This window comes from Rhinolophus sinicus, linkage group LG01, assembly GCF_036562045.2.
Source record: "Rhinolophus sinicus isolate RSC01 linkage group LG01, ASM3656204v1, whole genome shotgun sequence".
Taxonomy (NCBI): domain Eukaryota; kingdom Metazoa; phylum Chordata; class Mammalia; order Chiroptera; family Rhinolophidae; genus Rhinolophus; species Rhinolophus sinicus.
Genome location: NC_133751.1, coordinates 9,900,468 through 9,919,550, shown reverse-complemented (window position 1 = coordinate 9,919,550; position 19,083 = coordinate 9,900,468). Strand labels below are relative to the sequence as shown.

Below are 19,083 nucleotides of genomic sequence, written 5' to 3'. Positions count from 1 at the left end.
ATGAAATACTAACACACGCTACAGCACGTATCATGCTTGAAAACATGCGAAGTGTAACATGCTACATGAAAGGAGCTATTCACAAAAGACCACGTCATTTACAATCCCATTTATGTGAAATGACCGGAATAGGCAAATCCATAGAGACAGAAAGTGGATTAATGGTTGCCTAGGGCTTGGGGGGTGGGGGAGAAGGGGGAAGTGACTGCTAATAATACAGGCCTTCTTTTTGGGGTGACGAAAATGTTCTAAAATTGAGTGTGGTGATGGTTGCACAACCCTGTTGAATATACTGAAAGCCATTGAATCATACACTTTCAATGGGTGAATTGTATGTTATATGAATTGTATCTGAATAAAGCTCTGGGAAAACTGTGTGATAGAAAAGGGAATTCTGTGACGTGAAATCCTGTTTTTCTTTCCAGCTCCACTAGTAATGATTGGTTCAACGTGGACACAAAGGAAGCACACGTATCGGTGAATTGTACGAATATCACCTCAACAGAGTGTAACTTCACCCCAAACAGCGTCTCGAAGGGTTTCCCACTACATTTCAACATCTCTTTACGTGTCCGCGCTGAGCTGGAAGAACGTGTTTCTGACTGGGTGACAGTGCCTTGGTTCCAGCACTTTCGGAATGGTAAGAGAGCTTGGGTATCAAACTTCCGTTATCATTGCCAGGTTTCCTTCACTTCCTTTTCACTGAGCAGTATTGACTCCATGAACCTCCGTCCTGCCTCTCACCCTAAATAACCAGCAAAGAGGTGGGGATAATGGTCAAACCCAAGCACTGACCGTGGAGGCTGGTGCTAGGGGAGTATGATTGACTTAGACAGGGTTTGGCAAACTACAGCCTTCAGGCTAAATCCCGCTCACCATCCTGTTTTTGTGAATAAAGTTTTACTGGAACGCAGTCATGCCATCTTTTAATATATTGTCTATGTCTGCCTTCATGTTACAACAGTAGAGTAGTTGCAACAAGTCGGGTCTGAAAGCCTAAATTTACTCTGGTGCTTTACTGAAAAAATTTGCTGACCTCTGTACTAGATAGAATACTAACATAGTGACTGCACTGATCACACTTACCTGTTCTGGCACAACTTCTTTTATGTTCAAGAAAGACTGTAATTGAGCCCTGAATGGTTCCTGGCACATAGTATATATTCAGTAAATATTTGTTGAATGATTGAATGGAAAATGTGTTCCCAGATATTGGAAGGGGGCATAAGAATCATCAGATACTAATTTGTACATTTGTTCATTCACTGAATCATTTTTCACATGGTCAGTTACACCCGATGTTTCTTCAGTGTCCATGGTTTATGCAAACACAAAGGATGGAACTTATATGGATCCTGATTCAAACAAACTAAAGTATAAGGCAACTGAGGACATGTGATCACTGTCCACATATTTGATGATACTTAAGCCATTACTGTTAATTTATTGTAGGTGCTATAATGGTATTTTGTTTACATGTTTTAAAAGGGAGGGGGGGTCCGATCTTTTAGAGATATGTACTGAATTATTTACAGATGAAACAATGTGATGTCTGAGATTTGATCAGAATAGTCCAGAGAGAGAGGGGCATGGACAAGGGAATGAGCACAGGAGAAACGAAACTGGCCATGACTTGGTGTTTGATTTCAAGTTGGGTGACCAGTACACGAGCTTTTGTTACAGTCTTCTCTCCGCTTTCTATGCGTTGTGAGATTTTCTGTAATAGGAAGCTGAGGGGGAAGAAGGGCCTATTCTAGGCGACTGCAGGGATGGACGGAGCAGACATGCCATCCCTGCTCGCTCATCATCTACTGTGCACTAGTCCTTTGTCCCTGAGTAGAGAATCATCATAGAGTGGAGCTAGGAAGTGTCACCTAAGTGAGAATTAGTTTAAAAACACTTTTTATAGTAATGGTGATTACCAGCCGCTGCCCAGGAGAAAGGGGTGGTAATAGAAGCAGGACGTGTCATGAAAGTCACTAGTCCAGTGTCAGCTACTCTGTCCACCCGGCCTGAGCTGGGCAGCCATGTTCTTGGTTAGTTACTGGCTGGGTTGTCATTCTCTGCCCCCTCATGTATCGAGTCTGAGGTGGTGGTGTGCTCCAGACCCATCGTTGCTTTCACCACTTGGGATGGCGTTGGGATGAGTAACCAGCAAGAAGATCGTTTTTACCCAGGGCCTGAGGGGGAACGGATGAGACGGCTAAAGAGGGCAGGCTGTGGCATCACACAGACCTGGGTTCAAATTCCAACTCTGCCACTTACTGGCTGATACTCTGGGCAGGTACTGTCACCTCTGGGCTTCTGTTTTCCCCTCTGGGCAATGGGGGTCACCTTGTATGGCTGCCCCATGGATCTTTGTGGACACACAGGTAAAGTCCATGTTGCCTGGTTTATAATAACCACTCAGTACATGAAAGGTGCTTTCGACAGTTATCCGTAGTCGCATCGAGCCTTCCTTCAGTGCACTGAGAGAAAGCAGATTGTTCCCTCCTCCAGAGACAGGCTTATCAGGAGGGTATCAGATTCCAGACCCAGGACTGTCTTCAGAAGGGGGGTCTTTCAGCTCTGACCTTGCAGAGATTTAGTGATGAGTCATGGCTGGTCTCTGTACTCACACGCATTCCCATGTGTAAGTCACGGAAGTCTAGAGGATATGTGCTGCGGAGGTGAGAGGCCACAGCAGGTGGCTGCGCCCTGCAGTCAGCAGGTTTTCTCGTGCTCCAATCATGTCGCTGTTAAAAGGGAAGCTCGAGAGTGCGTGTCAGCATCTGTGAGTAGGTTCAATAACAGAGCTTTTTGCCACTTGCAGCCAGTCTGCCAACCTCGCCCTGGCTCGTGGTGGGCCAGGCCCTGCTCTGTCTCTGTCTGGGTTAGTTCCTCCACCAGAACAAATGAGGTCAGAGGGCACAGTTGCAAAGCCCGTAGGGACCAGTTACTTCTGCATAGAGAGAAGGCTGGCCAGACCATATTCCTCACCCTTGCTCAGGGGAGAGCATGGAAGCGTTAAGAGAAATCAGCCCCAATATCATGAACACATAACTGTTTACAGTGATGTGATGGTCTCCGTGTATAAAATATACATAAATAGGCCTCTTAGAGCTTGTAGGATCCAACCTGTACTTTGATCTGAGCTCCTTCGGTTAATTATACATTGTAAATGCTTACTTGATAAGTGCTGTGAACTTTCATTTATAGCACATGCTGAGTCACAGTCCTGGGCTGGCCTGTGAATCATATGAAAAGCCTGAACAAATAGACTTAACAATGGTAATATTGATCCGTTATTATATTTAAGTATCGTATTATAATAAGCTAGGAGACAAATTATTTATAAGTTTATAAACATCACTTTTTGTTCATGTGTATAGAAATTATATAACAAAATATAGATAGGTGAGAGGTAACAAAATCTTTTCCCCGCTGCATGAAAATTTGACCCTTGGTTAGCCTTCCAGCTGTTTCCCTGGAAACCTAATAAACATGGCATGTCAGCCACGATACTAGGGATACTAGGCATCATGGCTTGTGGTCAAAATGAACCCTGATTGGTAAGCTGCATTTCAGTTGAGACGCTCTGAAATACCCAATAGGAAGCCCTATCTTTGGGCTGTGCTGAGCGCAGTGATTCTTGTAACTGTGCATATTCCTTATGGGGACTCTGGAAAGTGTTCCTGTGGAATTATTGTAAGAGGTATTGGTTCTTGTGGCTTTTAAGCCACGGAGGCTCCTGTACCTCTGCCTGACATGGGTCTCGGCTCCTTGCACTTGAGCTGTCTCTTGGGAGGGCCAAAGAGAATTGCTCTGGGCTGCCGTGTGGACTCCCGCAAGGACCCCTCCTTCCACTGAAGGTAAGAAGTCCCTGGTGCTGCGCTGTGGTCTTGCTGGGCTTCCTGCCCTGCAGCCTTCCAAATAAATCTGTGCCCAGAGCAGCCTCTGGTAGTCTTGTGTGCCTGAATGCAACCTCGTTGCATATATAAGCATATGTGTGTGTATGTGTACATGCCATATATACAATATATACTGTGTGTGTATATATATATATATATATATATATATATATACACGTTATATTGTATATATACAATGTGTATATATACAGTACAAGATATAATGTGTGTTTATACATGTTATATATATAATATATACAATGTAATGTGTATATTTACAATATATATTACATGTATGTATACAGAGGGTACCAAAAAAATGTATACACATTATAAAAAAGGAAAAAACTGTATTAAAATTACACTGTGGTAACCACTTTGAGCACCTCTTGTAATTGCAGAAGTCAAACGTGACTTGTATTCATCTTTTGTTATTGATATATATTGAGTATTACAATTTTAATACAGCTTTTTCCTTTCTTAAAATGTGTATACTTTTTTTGGCACCATATATATGTATGTATATATATATTTATATATTTTTTTGTTTTTGTTTGTAATTCTATTTCAGTTACCATCGGGCCTCCAGAAAACATTTGGGTGACCCCAGGGGACGGCTCCCTTATCATCAGGTTCTACCCTCCCTTTGACATCGAGGCCTCTTCCAAGGCCACTTTTTTGTACTATGTGCATTACTGGGAAAGGGCAGGAATCCAACAGGTAAGAGCATTTTCGTGTGTTTTGATTTTCTTGTCTTTGCAGTTTCTGATACAACAAAAGACAGTAAGCTTTAAAATGGACAAGGAGAACAGGCTGTCCCACTGTCACCTTAGAGTCTGAGACCTGAGCTGGTCTTAATCCTCCTCTTTAAGACCTATTTTTCTCCTCACTGTGCTGAGAGTTCCCTTCCACCAGCTCCATCTGAGGGGCCCCTTGCTCACGGGGCACATTGCTCACGTTGACTTTGACGCACTCTGGAGTTTGGAGAAGGCTCTAGTGGGCCTGTTTCTACAACTAGGAATCTTCCCCTGCAGTCTGCAAGGTTTAACAATATAAATTTCTCTGGTTCGAACAGTTTGCAAAGAAGGTACATGTGAATAGGTGACAAGTCGACTGGAAGGAGAGAGTGTTTTAGGGAGAATGACCAGTAGAGATGAGAAGACGGCCAATTTTGAGAACTGTGAGTGTGTGGATTTGTCAGAAATACAGGCCATGTGAGAAGGGGCTGTGGCAGGTGATAAGGTTGACAAAGGTGGGTCAGCCCCCATGGGTAGTACAAGAACAAAATGATGGCTTTTAATGCTCTCCAGTGCCTGATTATCCAAGCCGCATTTCATGAGGTTTCAGTATCTATGTAAACGTCATGATTTCCTAACTTCAACACTATTATAATTTTTCTACTAATAATAAGAGCTTATGTTTATCAAGAGCTTTCTTTGTGTCTGGCACTACGCCAGGCATTTTAGATAGATCATCTCATTTAAGCTTTACACCAAACTGTTACAGAGAGAGAAATCAGTAATTAAGTAGTAACCCAAGGTCAGCAGCTGACACCTAGCAAAGCAGAAGGAAACATCTGGCCTCAGGGTTCGTGCTCGTATTTGTACTTCATTTCCCTTTTTTTTTTTTAAAGGAGAGTAGCAGAACCCCTAATAGGTTTTTATTAAAAGAAAGTATGTAATTTAAAAAGTTACATACATTGACTTTCCAAAGAAATATAAACATCTTTTTACAATTAGATATTCTCAGCAACTAAAACAGTAGTCTGTAATCAAGATGTTTTAAACGCTCCTAGGTAATGGCAACTGTTTGTTTTAACAATGCCTACTTAGATTTGGTGCTACCGAATGTGCTTTTTTTTTTTTAATTAGTTTCAGGTGTACAAAACAATGCAATAGTTAGACATATCACCCCTCACAAAGTTATAACCCCCCTTCCCCAATCTATTGCCCCTCTGACATCATATATATGTACCGTGTTTCCCCCAAAATAAGACCTAGCCGGACCATCAGCTCTAATGCATCTCTTAGAGCAAGCATTAACATAAGACCTGGTATTTATTATATTATATTATTATTATTATTATATTATATAATATAAGACCTGGTCTTATATTATAGTAAAGTAAGACTGGGTCTCATATTAATTTTTGCTCCAAAAGACGCATTAGAGCTGATGGTTCAGCTAGGTCTTATTTTCGGGGAAACACAGTATTACAATTCCATTGACTCTATTCCCTGTGCTATACTCCATATCCCATGAGTATTGCACTTCATTTCTTTATAGTGAGTCTAAAATCACTGGGCAAGGCAAAACTCATGGAAGAACATGTTCTTAGCAAAACTCAAGGAAGAAGGAAGTAATCATTTCCCCAAATCAGAGGTTGAGATCTGGTCAACTGGAGTAGAGAAGGCTCAGAAAAATCCAGGAGGGAGAGGCGGCTGCCTCTTCCATATACATCCTGCGCCATCTACATCTTGGACTTCAGATGTGATGCTGGAAATGTGGGAGATAGGATGGGCACTCTGACCACATGTTTTCTCCGCCATTTAGTTGGTTTCTTGCCCAGCATGCATGCATCATGTTGCAGTGCTCCCTTCCTGTCCTTATTTGTGTTACTTACGATGGAGTCAATGGCTTCACTCCACCGAATTGGCCCCCAGGGGGCAATTTGCTGTTGGTATTGTAGAGCTGGGCAGGGCTGCCCAGTGCTGGAGGATTCAGCCTCCAGGATGCTGAAACCAGGCTCACTTAGCTGTGTGCCTAATGAAAAGGGCATGGACCACGCTTCTACCCCTTGGAACTAGTTCAATGTCACTTAGCCATTCTAGGCTACAGTTTCCTCTTCCGTAAAAAGAAATAATTGAATTATAAGTTGGAATTTGTGGGGGGCCGCAAGCCCCTTCCCCCCTTTCAATCAGAGCTTCTAAACTTTGGATTCCCATAAACAAAATACTCTAGGGCTAAAAAAGGACTCTGAAAACCACCAATATGGTTTCCATCCCAGCTGCAAGTCTGTGTGTCCGGGGCCCCCAAGAGCAACTACTAGATTTGCTCAAAGGACTCGCAGGACATGGCATGTAGTTGTACTTGCGGCTATGATTTATTACAGAAAAAGGACACAAAGCAAAATCACAAAGCAAAGAGAAGAGGCCCATGGGCAAAGTCCAGAGGACACCAGGCGCAAGCTTCCAAGAGCCCCCTCCTGTAGACTCACACAGGACACACTCAATTCCATCAGCAACAAGCTGTGACAACACGTCCCATGTTATCTACCATGGAAGTTCATTACAGACTCCGTGCCCAGGGTTTTTATTGGTGGCTGGTCACATAGGCAGTCCTCTCCCTAGCACATACAAAGATTCCAGACTCCCAGAAGGAAAGCAGGTGTTCAGCATAAAGAAATATTGTTTGTATAATAAACCACCCTTATTGGAGAATGGTGGGACGCTCCTGAGCTCCAAGGTGCCAGCCATGGGTCAGCTTTGCAGGAAGCCATTTGTTTCTAAGGACAGCAATCTCAAGCCTGAATGTTGGTTCTTCTCTGCAATCAGTGATTCTAAATTTTAGAAATGCCAACTGGCTGCTGGAATAAACCCAAAAGCAATTCTGTCCTTACAATTGCTTTATGTAGCATCATGAATAAAATTGCCTTTTTTTTTTTTCCCTCTGCCCTGGCAATCCATCAGCAGTAAACAGAAAGAAACAGAATTAAAAACCATCTGTAATCCCACTATTCATAAATAATATAATTATTTTGTCTTTTTAAAAATAAGATCATGTAGGAGAAGATCCAAGATGGTGGGTTAGGTCAACGCTGTGCCTCCTGCCTGCCAGGACCACACCAGAATTACAACTAAATTAGAGAACAATCAACCCCAAGAATCATCTGAAGACCAGCTGAACAGAATCCCTATAACTAAGGATATAAATAAAGAATGTCCCATCTAGATTGAGAACAGAGATGTAATATATAAGTTATATATAATATATTATTATTATATTGTTTCTACCAAATATATATAGTATGAATATATAATATATATATGTGTATACATATATGTGCATATATAAATATGGTAGAAAAATTGCAATACTCTGAAGCAGAGTCACAGTGACCTTTGAAAAAACTGGACCATATTTACTTTTGAAAAAAAAGATCATGTTCCGTATACAGTGAATAATCTTTTTTCAGTCAATACTACAGCAGTTTCCTCTCTGACTGATGGTTTTACCACCATTTCAAATGGCTACAATGCATCCTACTGTATCTCAAAATAAGAAAGCAGTCCTTTCTAAAAAGTCCTATGTTGTCGTAGTATAATACATCTTTTCCTCGTCTCCCTGTGGGACAATGGCCAGTTTGTTCAGGACGAGGCAGAAGCCACTGACTGGAGTGACCCAGGTGTGGAGGTGACGAGGCCTGAGGGAAGGCAGACATGGGACAGAATCCTCTAAGAATTTGGGAGCCTACTGTTTACGGATTACATAAACCACTAAGGTCATTTTGACCAAAACTATAAAAGGAGTCAGCACATTTCAGTTAAAACTAGAAGCAGGTTGGGAATTAAAGGCACATTTTCTTCCTAGAATGCTGTTTTTTCCCTGTTTACTAACTTGATGTATCTGGATTAAATTAACCATGAAATACAAAATGGTCGTTTTAAAGGAGAAAATTTAATTCTTAAATTCCAGTTTTGGCTCCTCCGTTGCTGTAGTAGGTCCTGGATCGGCCGTCTGAGGCCGCACAGCCAGAAACAGCCCTAAAGCCATCGGCACCTTTCTTCACACTACTCATCAGTTTTCACATATAAAATGTGTCCCCTGACGCTTTCAAAACAGAATCTCCTTCTTTGGTTATTGTGTTCACTGTGAATCTGAGGAAATGCTGAAAGGATGGAAGTGGCTTGAGCAAGTCTGTTTGGGTCATTTACATGTGTGGCTGTTGGTGATTTTTACACAGGTTAAGGGCCCTTTCAGAAGCAACGTCATTGTGTTGAAGGATTTAAAACCCCTAAGAGTATACTGTTTACAAGTCAAGGCACAGCTGTCTGTGACAGAACCAGACATCTCCAGATTCGGGCAATTGAGCAACATAACTTGTCACGAAACGATAATAGATGGTAAGTTGTGCCTTCTCGTGCCCTTTCTGAGCTGGGAGAAGAATACTAAACTGGTGAAATTGGGGACCACTTATGAGGTGAAGGGTGGTGGGTGTGGGGAGACCCAGAGTGAAGGGGGCGAGAAGAACACTCTTAACTGTAGGTACCGTGAGCTGGTGCTGAGATCGCCAGTAGCAAAAGCTGCCACAGCTAACACATGCTTTATCTTAGGGTTGCCTCACTGTCTACTAATTTAAGCAAATGGGGTGGGGAGGGGGCTGGTATCTGTCCATTTTATTGGGACATGAATGCTATTTGAGCAGTCAGCAGATGAAAAGGTACCTGATATTTGTATGTGTGGGATACTCCTCTTACTCACTTTTACGACATCTTTTTAGCCTCTACCGAGCTTCAACAAATCATCCTGATTGCCGTGGGAACCTTTCTGTTGCTGTCAGTGCTGGCAGGGGGCTGTTTCTTCCTGGTCCTGAAATATAGAAGCCTGATTAAATACTGGTTTCAGTCTCCACCAAGCATCCCATTACAAATAGAAGAGGTACGTATGCATACATCTAAATGGGTGATGTGTCAGCCCTCCATAGCCCTCTGGTAACACCGAAGAGTCCAGCAATGGACAAAGCCGTGGACACAGATTTGAGTTAAAAGTGGTGTGAGATTATCCGTACATTCACCTTCACAGCAGCCAAAAGATGGAACTAGCCGAGATGTCCATCGACAGATGAACGGATCAACACATGTGATGTACACATACAGTGGAATGTTATTCAGCCTTAAAAAGGAAGGCGATTCTGACACGTGCTACAACGTGGATGAACTCTGAGGGCATTATGCTAGATGCAATAAACCAGTCACAAAAAGACAAATACTCTATGATTCCACTTATACGAGGTACTGAGAGTAGTCAGATTCATAGAGACAGTGGAGAATGGTGGCAGCCAGGGGCTGGGGGAAACGGGGAATTAGCACTTAATGGGTACAGAGTTTCCGTTTTACAAAATGAAAATGTTCTGGAGATGGATGATAGTGATGGTTGCACAACAATGTGAATATATACTTTGCACTGCTGAACTGTGCACTTAAAAATGGTTAAGATGGTATTTTCTATGTTATGTGTATATTACCACAATTAAAAACAAAATTTTTTACGGGTACAAAGTTGGTCAAAATGGTGGTCCGGCCTGGCCAAGAGATTGGCTGCAGAAGGGCCCTGGCTTGAGGCAGCACAGTGAGCACTTAGGAAGATTCTAGAAGGTCTTGCACACCAAGTGCTCGTGGGTGTTACGAGTATCATAAAGGCTCTCAGAAAGAAAAGCAGAGCGGGCCCCGTGGAAAGTCTTGTTTTCCTGCACGTGCCCAGGCCCCTGAGGCTCTGTGAGGCAGCCGGTCCCTCTGACGACTCGGTCGGCACATTCTTAGGATCACAAGCTGGCTGATAGAAAAATATTTAAAAGTATTTGCTTTTGAAGGTTTATTATTCTTTGGTAAAATTGGGGTAAAACTGAAATTCTGTTTCGTTGTAAACAGAATCTGATTCTGTGACGGCTAGAATGAATAGGTGTTAGATAAGGTCCAAGTCTGTACAGAGTGTTGCTTCTGGAAGGAGCTGTAATCACTTGTTTTCCTTCATCTGTCATGAAGCATTTAAAGGACACGGGCGTCATACAAATTATAGGTTAAATTCCCTACTAGAACCTCCGTACAAATACTGCATGATTTACCTTATAAGAGGCATCGAAAATAGTCACACTCATAGAAACAGAGAGTAGAATGGTGGTTACCAGGAGCTGGGGAGGGGGAAACGGCCAGTTGCTGCTCAGCAAGTATAAGGTTTCAGTTCTACAAGATGAGTAAGTTCTAGAGATCTGCCATACAACATCGTGGCTAGAGTTAGTACTGTATTGTGTACTTAAAATGTCGTTAAGAGAGTAGAACTCATGTTAAGTGTTCTTACCGCAAAAGAAAAAAAAAAAACAGCAAAAAACCCAAACCTTCCCTGGTTGATATTGTCACAAAATGTCAGCTCTCCAGGGTCTCGGAGGTCTAACTGCATCAATGATCTCTCTGACGCAGAACTAGCCACTAGCCCTAGGGAGTTAATTTACTACTAGTTGTTTCTTTGGGGCTTGAATCTAAAACATAGTCTTTCGGTTCACTTTCTTGGGAAAGTGTGAAAAATATCAAAGGCCACTGAAGTTACCTAAGAATAATCCTGTTTCACTTACATTGTCGAGGTTTCACAAGCACACGTAATTCGTTGTTTCTCGTTTAGTTAGCGGCTCTAAGCTTAACCGTATTTCAGTATCTCTCGGCATCTTGAAGATCTAGGCGCTGGGTTCTTGGTAACTTGGTGAGTTTATGGCGAAGCCTAGAGCAGAGGCAGGAGGGGAAGGGAGAGTTAGGTGGTGTGAAATATCACTTTCCCCTGAGGACCTCCACTTTCTCACAGCCCCACCACCAACCCCCCAGGGCCATGGGGGCCATGCTGCACGTCCAGACTGCGCGTTGTGTGGAGTAGAAACGGCCGGTGGGTAGGAGGGCTGAGAAAAATGCTCATGCCGTTGCTCCCATTGTTGGTGAACGAGAGATCCTGTTTTCTCCTTCACTGAAAAGTTAGAATTTTGGAGACATTGTAGGGCTAATAACCTACAATCCTGCCCGGGTGCAGCGGGTCAGAGCTTGCTTCTCCGTGGCGTGATCCCTTTTACACCTTCAGAGCGTAACCTAGTAGGGCCTTGGATTCGTGTTCAAGTTACCAATGAGATGAGGGGTGAAGGGGAGTCAAGTTATACAAGGTGTTTCATTGGTGGACAGAATAGGAAGTGACACCTGAATGAAATATGGTGGTGCCGAGTAAAGCCAAAGTACAAGGGCTGGTATTTTGAATGGATTATTACAATGTTGGTTTTCAATCTTTTCAAGTATTTAAAGGACCCGGCTCAGCCGATTTTAGAGGCTTTGGAGAAGGACAGCTCGCCAAAGGATGATGCCTGGGATGCCGTGTCCATCGTTTCATTCCCAGGGAAGGAGTGAGGAGATGGTCTCCCGAGCACTTTGCTCAAAAGCACTGGTCCCGTTTGCCAGGCTGTGGGAAGAGGACGTGGAGCCAATGAGCTGCTGATCATCCTGTCAGGACTTTTCGGAGCCCAGGACACCCTATTCCCATAGCAAAACGGGCCGTCGGTGCCTGGGGAGAAGTAGTGGGTCTCCTGACAAGCTTCTGTGTTGTTGTGTTTTTTTTTATCTTTTGGAGTTTTCTAATTATACAACTTGCTAGACTGATTCTATAGAAATATCCCAGAAAAATTAAGATTTCTCTTAAACACTAAAAAGGAATGTAATTATTTGTTAGCAAAATGGTTCTGGCATACCTCTGATATTCTGTTTATTGTTGGTTGGACCCAGCAATGAGGAGACCAGGTCCTCTTCCTGACTGTCTGGAAAGTGAGCCGTGGCCCCTCAGGGAGGTCACATTACCTGTCTCAGCCTGTCCCTACGAGGGACACTGAGCGGCCCTTCACATCCAGTCTCCCAGCTTAAAATATGATTAATCCTGTAAATATTTCCCTAGTAATTTAAGGGTTTTTTTTTCCCCCCAAGCTAGAAATAAAAGACTGTATAATTAACTTTTAAAAGTCTGTGTGAAGTTTTTCCTCTCCACTTTGCCGTCTTATTTTTGGTCTCTTCTGCAAAGTTACAGTTTTTAAAAATTACTATACCTGAACATGTTTTCTTCAATGACCCTTAGTAGGGCTACTGAAGCCTCATGGTCACTCAGCAAGAACTTTCTATGTATGTTGCTTGATCCCTTGAAAAGGCATAAAGGAGATTTTCAGAAGCTACATTAGCATTTCATTCAATGGGATGAGTCACATGTGCTGACCAAGGCAGGGCTTGTAGCAGTGAGTAGTGCTGTCCACTGGGCACGCAAGTCTTCTGATTGTGCAAGTACCCCTGGGCGCTTCTGTTCAAAGGACATGGATTATAACCCACTTATGTAACTGAGCATTTAGGAAATGGATGTGTGGTTTCACCTCCTCCCCACAATCACACAAAATGACATAGTGCTGTAAGGTCTGCTTTAAAAAGAAGCCCCTACTGGCAGCCTAACCTTGACAACGGGAAGAAGAGATGCTGACTTTGGCTATATGTATGAAACCTCTAGCACTAGTTAATGGAACCTCTCTCTCTCTCTCTCTCTCTCTCTCTCTCTCTCTTGGAGCTCTGTGCCACTGGTGAAAAGTTGGGTTGACTTTCTGACCCAGCACTGTGCATCCTGCCAGTCTAGGGTGACAAGAGACAAAAGGACGCCCACCCACAGCCTACACCCTGGCAATTCCCCCTACTTTATCTACCTTGAGTAGGTGCACCTTGAGTTGGGACAGATTTAGAGAAGAGTTAGTAGCTGGACATTATACAGACCTACCTGGATCATCTAGGGAATTTAAGGTAGAAGAGCTTCCTGTCCTGGGCCACGGGATGAAGCTCCGAGCGGGAGGGGGGCCTGTATGTGTCAGAAAGAGAACAGGTTAAGAGTTGGAGCCCAGGAGAAAGGGGGACAGATAATTGTGTTAGAAAGTTAAGTTAGAAGTATGAAGTTACATTTGCAGTAGGCTGGTGTACGCCGCCCTGTGTACAGGGCGCTGACAGCTTCTCAGGAGCAAGCAGGCTGGTTGTGGGGACGAGATTCTAATGAGGCTGAGCTGGGTTCAGGACAGAACCGGGCTAGTGTCCTGGGGCACAAGTCACTGTGGTCCAAGCCCAGAAAGGCTCTTCTTAGTTGAAGGCAGCTGCTTAAGTTAGTGAGAGATTGTCACTTGTCAATTGACTTAATTGTCAATCGTAGGTTAGTAGTGACAGACAGCCCCAGCCCAGGGCCAGCGTTCTGTCCAGGCCAGCTCTCTAAGATTATTACCTTAGAGGGGAGGGGCTGGCATGACACCAAACAGGGGTCACCCAGACACCAAACGTGCTGCCCCCTGCGGGCCCTCCCCACTATCCTAACTCAGTAAACATCTCAAGTAGATATGAGGTTGGCCTATTAAATGGGGAATGGACAGGAAGGTTTTGATTAAGATACTCCTTTCTTATAGTATTGCCCAAAAAGAAACACCCAGCTCTACTTTGCAAAATAAATGTCTAACCAATGCGATTAATACTTACACTAATTTGGGGCTTAATTTCTAGTCAAGCTAAGTACATAATCATAATATGTTTGAGTTGGAGGTGATAGATTGGGACTTTAAACGAACGTAATCAGTCGGGAGGGTCTTTGGCAGGCGCTAGAGCTTATGGGAGGGATTCTTGGCGTTCCACGTTATGGGGAGCACTCCAGAGGAAGAACTCTGTGCTTACAATAGAATTATTTGGTTGTAACTCCCATTAACTTCCTTTTTCCCCCCTCTATAAATAACCCTCCATCTTGGCACACAGTTCAGTGTGTACATGTGGTCACGTCTGCGTGGCTGGATTACAATCTTTTATTTCCCTACCTCCTGCCCCGCCAATAATTCCTTTTTGGTGACAAAACACTTAGTTGATACTGTTTTCCAGTTGGCAGAAGCAATCTTATAAATCAGCTACAAACAGAGGAAAGCACCCAAGCACCCAATCCAGCCGGCTCCATTTTCATATGGCCTGTGAACTGACCATAGTTTTTATCTCTTTAAATGGTTGAAAAAAATCAAACATACAGGAAATTTAAATTTCAGGTGCATAAATAAACTCTTATTGGAACCCAGAGATGCTCATTCTCTTATGTATCATCATCTATGGCTGCTTTTGCTCTGCAAGGCAGAACGGAGTAGTTGCAACAGAGATTGTGTGCCTACAAAGCCTAAAATATTTGCTACAAGAAAAAGTTTGCTGACCCCTGAACTATACGGTGAAGTGTTCATTGTATAGGAGAAACAGACCCACCCCGGTTATTTAGGTTTATAATTACTGAAGGTCCCACAAGACCCCATTTGACACTGAGCTTATCTTAATTCAGGGGCCACATATTACATGGGAGGAGGGGTATTTAATTCTTGCAGGTATCCTACGAAGCACATTATGAACTAGTGACTAGGAAAGGCTGGATACAGAGTTTAGGAATGTGCAGCTCAGTAGAGGAAAGTGAGCCCTATACCAAAAATAGGTCACCCAGAGATGACGCGTTAGCTAGATCAAGGCCATTGCTAGCCTACAAGGTACCTTTGCGTGAATTAGATAAAGGCGTCTATCTTTCAAGACACTGATTTCAAGCGCCATGGATTTTCTTTTTAAACCGGTCGCATCTATGGCTGCACTGTGAATAGCGCCCCCTGGGGGTCCCACAGTTCTCAGTCGTTCAGCCGCAGACTGGACAGTGGCCCTCTGCGGGAGGAAGCTGCAGGCTGAGCCGTTATACCGGACGGTGCTAGGCCGGGAGGAGGCGGAGCCCATGGGGTCCCCCGGGCAGGAATTGGAGGAGGGGTAGAGACGGAGAAAGGAGACTTTCTCTGTATAGACGTTCTCTGTATATCTAGGACCGATAACTGGAGAAATCGCTTCTGCCCTCTCACTCTGAGGGGAAGAGCTCAGTTCCTAGCTGGTGCTTGGGGCAGCCGCCTTTGTGACTTTTATTTCAATTACAGTGCTTATCTCTGTCCACAGTATTTACATAAATCTGCATAGTCTCTCGTTGCTCACTCCCTTCCGCAGCTGCAAAACAACTACTCTTCTCTTTGAGGTTCCCCAGAGCCCTCCCAACTAAATTTGCTGTGTGCCAAACAGCCTGTACTTGAGATCAGAACATCCTAAACGGTCCTTACTGTTTGGCGAGAATGAGAATCTACTGGGCATTTTCACACGATGCAGTCAGACCTCCCTGCTCTTCCATGCTGCTCACAGGCCCCCTGAGGAAAGCAAGGGCTCTGTGATGGGAATGTAGCAAAAGTCAGTTCTTCCTCCTGCTTCGTTTGTGGTGACAGAAGACAACTGGCTGCTTTGGGAGGGAATGGAAACTGGTCAGAGTGGGTACTAGGGACCTGGGCCCTCAGAGCAGCGCGTTGCTGCGGGGAGAGCTCTGGTCTGCGCAGTTGGCCAGTGCTCTGGGAAGACCAAGAACAATGCTGCCTAAAATTTCATCCCGGGATAGAAATACAGCCAGTAATGGCTCCTCTGGGCGCCTCAATTATTTTTTTTTTTAAAGGGGGGAAGGCAGGCAGACCCCCAGGGTTTCTTTACATACATACCATTAGATAACCTAAAATCACTTTCAAAAGGTAGTTAAGTATTTTTTCCTTGTAATTAAAGAGTGGTATGAATAACAATTATAACGGATCGGAATGTAATTGAACTTGTTTCGTTTTGCACTCAGGTAAATAGAACTACTTGATATTTTCTGTAGGTAGTAAGTGTATTTTTTGTAGCTGAAAACATAAGAGAAGCCTAAGCTCTTAAAGAGCTGGTGAGTCCAAGTAGGACCCTGAGATCCTTGGGAATGGGCCTGGCAGAAAATTCAATTAATTAAACGAATTTCATTTCTTGACTGTTTCCGTTCTGAAATGTTGCTGTGAACCTCCAAGTGTACCCCCAAACACTTCTCAAGTGGCCAGCCCCACGCTGCTACTAAAAGATATACACAATACCACCAGTCAGGGCCATGCATACATTTGTGCAGGTTGTGCACTGTGCAAGTCCAGTGGTGCCACTTACATACATAGAACACAAATGTACACAGCAACTGCTAGTAATCCTGACTTGTATGTAATCCAGTGAAGTTTCAAAAATACATTTGGTTCCTTTGAGATTTAGAATATTCTCATAAAAATCTGTCAAAATTAATGGTGAGGTTTCCAAAATCAGATTTAAAAGTTACTATACACCAAAATGCCACTAGTAGACTTTAGATGGCAATGTGAATCTCTTCTTTCTACCCTGTTTTCCAGCAATTTTCTATGAGAATATTCTTTTACAATGAAGTAATTATTACAAATTCCATGAGATGAAAGGACAATGCTCCAGGACCAAGGGAAACTGGGATGGTAGGGACTGAAAACAGGCAGATTTCAGGATGAGGCGAAATCCTCACCCTGCCCCCACCCCCCACACACATCTGAGTTGTCCTTCAACCAGATGTAAAGTAAAGATTATAATTTGTTACATACAAATTGTATATCCCCTCTGTCACGTCATAGGGCCAATTTAGTTCAACTCCACGTAATGCTGTTAGTAAAAAATACAACAAATTTGTTCTATTTGATTTAATAAGTTAATCAGTCCCTCTCCCCACAAGGCACTTTAGTAATTACAAAGGAGAAAAATGGTTACATTACAGTGGAGAAAGCTGGCGGACACCTCCTTGAGCAGGCAACAAAGTTAAAATCACGGATATGCGGACACACGGCTGGGCAATTGCTTGCTGATAAGCTGCACTGAGAACAAACAACACTCCTATATTATTCCTGCCAAAAAACGCATAACCAGGATTTAATCATGAGGGAACATCAGACAAATCCAAATTGAGGGGCATTCTATAAAACAACTGGTTTGCATTCTTCAAAATACTTAGTCATAAAAGACAAAGCCTAAAGAATTATTCCAACATTAACAGCCACTAAAAGGACGTAACAACTAAATGCAATGTGTGATCATGAATTGGATTCTGGAACAGAAAAAAAACCCCACATTTTTCTTTACTATAAAGCACATTAGTGCAGCAATTGGCAAAATTTGAATGAAGTGCTTAGTGCTGTGTCAGTGTCAACGTCCTTCTTTTAGTATCTGATTTGGGAAAATATATACAGATATATTGAAAGCTAAAGAGGCATCACATCGGCAGCAGATTGTCAAACACCTCAAAAAAAATAGACGCAAATGTGGTAAAATGTTAACATTTGGGAAATCTGAAGGGTATACAAGAATTCTCTGTGCTATTTTTGTAACTTTCCTTTCAGTCTGAAGTTATTTCTAAGTGAAAAGTTAATCTCTAAATTCACAACTTGCATAACGGAAGGTATTAAAGTACACAACATCATACTGCATCACTTTTTTGGCACCTGGAATAGAACAGGTGGAAAGAAGCTCTATTTTACTCTTTTTCTGAGAATTCTCTGGTTTTCAGCCTAGACCTCTGGGTAGGGAGAGGCCATAAGTTCCCAAGGCAAAGATCTGGGTGCTTTCTATACTGGCATAATCAGTGAGGGTCTGGAAGGCCTACCCCACCACACTTACCTGTAGAAATATAAAACATCCTATTTTCTACAGCTAAAAGAATTGAAGAGGCATACACTGTCATCTGAAATCACTATGTAAAATGATTTAAGCTGTGTTAAAACTGCTCCAAAAAAAAAGCAATCACTGGAAGTTTCCAACAAAACAAAAACCAACTTTTTTTTTTTAGGTGGCACGCCACCTTGTGACAAAAAGTGAAAAAGCCATTGAATAAGGAAGGCAACATCCCTTCAGGCAAAGCCATTAAGATAAGGAGGGCCCACATTTATTGGTCACTTACTGTTTCCTGGGACTATGCGAGATGTGTTAATTCTCACACACACACAAATAGGTAAACAGCTCAGGGTCATGTAGATAATAAGTGGCAGCACCAGATTTAGGGAAAAATAAACCAACCTAACCATAAACTCATGGTCCCCCCAAGAACCCCAACTTCAAAACCAGAGATGTCTAATAACAATGCAACTGCAAATACTCTTCCTTCCATCTCCATCTTCACCATTTTTATTCTCCATGTGAGGTTGGCCACTGGGTTTTCCTAAAGCCAGCAGCATCCACAACTAAGTTTCCCTCTCCTTTTGTTAATTTCCTGCGTTCTATCTATTCTTCTAAAGCCACCATAGCAACAGTTGCCCCAAATTTTATTTCTCAAAGTGTTTCAGGAGATAAATTTCCAAGTCTCGGCTGCACAAGATGGCGGAGTAGGTAAACGCTGTGCTTGCCTCTTCTCATAACCATTTCAAAATTACAACTACACTACAGAACCACCATCATTGAGAACCACCTGAAATCTAACTGAACAGAAGTACCCCTCACAACCCAGCATGCAGACTTAAGCAGGCCCCATATCTGAGTCTCCATCAACCTGGCTAACA

At 43.0% G+C, this 19,083-nt stretch overlaps 1 protein-coding gene and 2 long non-coding RNA genes across 3 annotated transcripts in view; 1 reads left to right on the top strand and 2 right to left on the bottom strand.

The window, feature by feature from the left end:
- The window catches only part of IFNGR2 (interferon gamma receptor 2), a 24,920-nt gene extending 12,284 nt beyond the window's left edge, over window positions 1–12,636 (top strand). Inside the window, exons 3-7 of the mRNA XM_019730214.2 lie at window positions 426–640; window positions 4,462–4,610; window positions 8,854–9,013; window positions 9,391–9,548; window positions 11,933–12,636. Of these exons, the coding sequence (XP_019585773.2) occupies window positions 426–640; window positions 4,462–4,610; window positions 8,854–9,013; window positions 9,391–9,548; window positions 11,933–12,043 (793 nt within the window). The 3' untranslated portion in view covers window positions 12,044–12,636. The remainder of the gene's footprint in view (window positions 1–425; window positions 641–4,461; window positions 4,611–8,853; window positions 9,014–9,390; window positions 9,549–11,932) is intronic.
- Window positions 6,972–9,477, bottom strand: LOC141570126 (uncharacterized). Its single transcript, XR_012494032.1, has 2 exons — window positions 9,372–9,477; window positions 6,972–8,778 (listed from the first exon to the last, which is right to left on the bottom strand). It is a non-coding gene; the product is annotated as an uncharacterized LOC141570126 (long non-coding RNA).
- Window positions 11,142–19,083, bottom strand: LOC141570128 (uncharacterized). Its single transcript, XR_012494033.1, has 3 exons — window positions 17,311–19,083; window positions 13,437–13,514; window positions 11,142–11,378 (listed from the first exon to the last, which is right to left on the bottom strand). It is a non-coding gene; the product is annotated as an uncharacterized LOC141570128 (long non-coding RNA).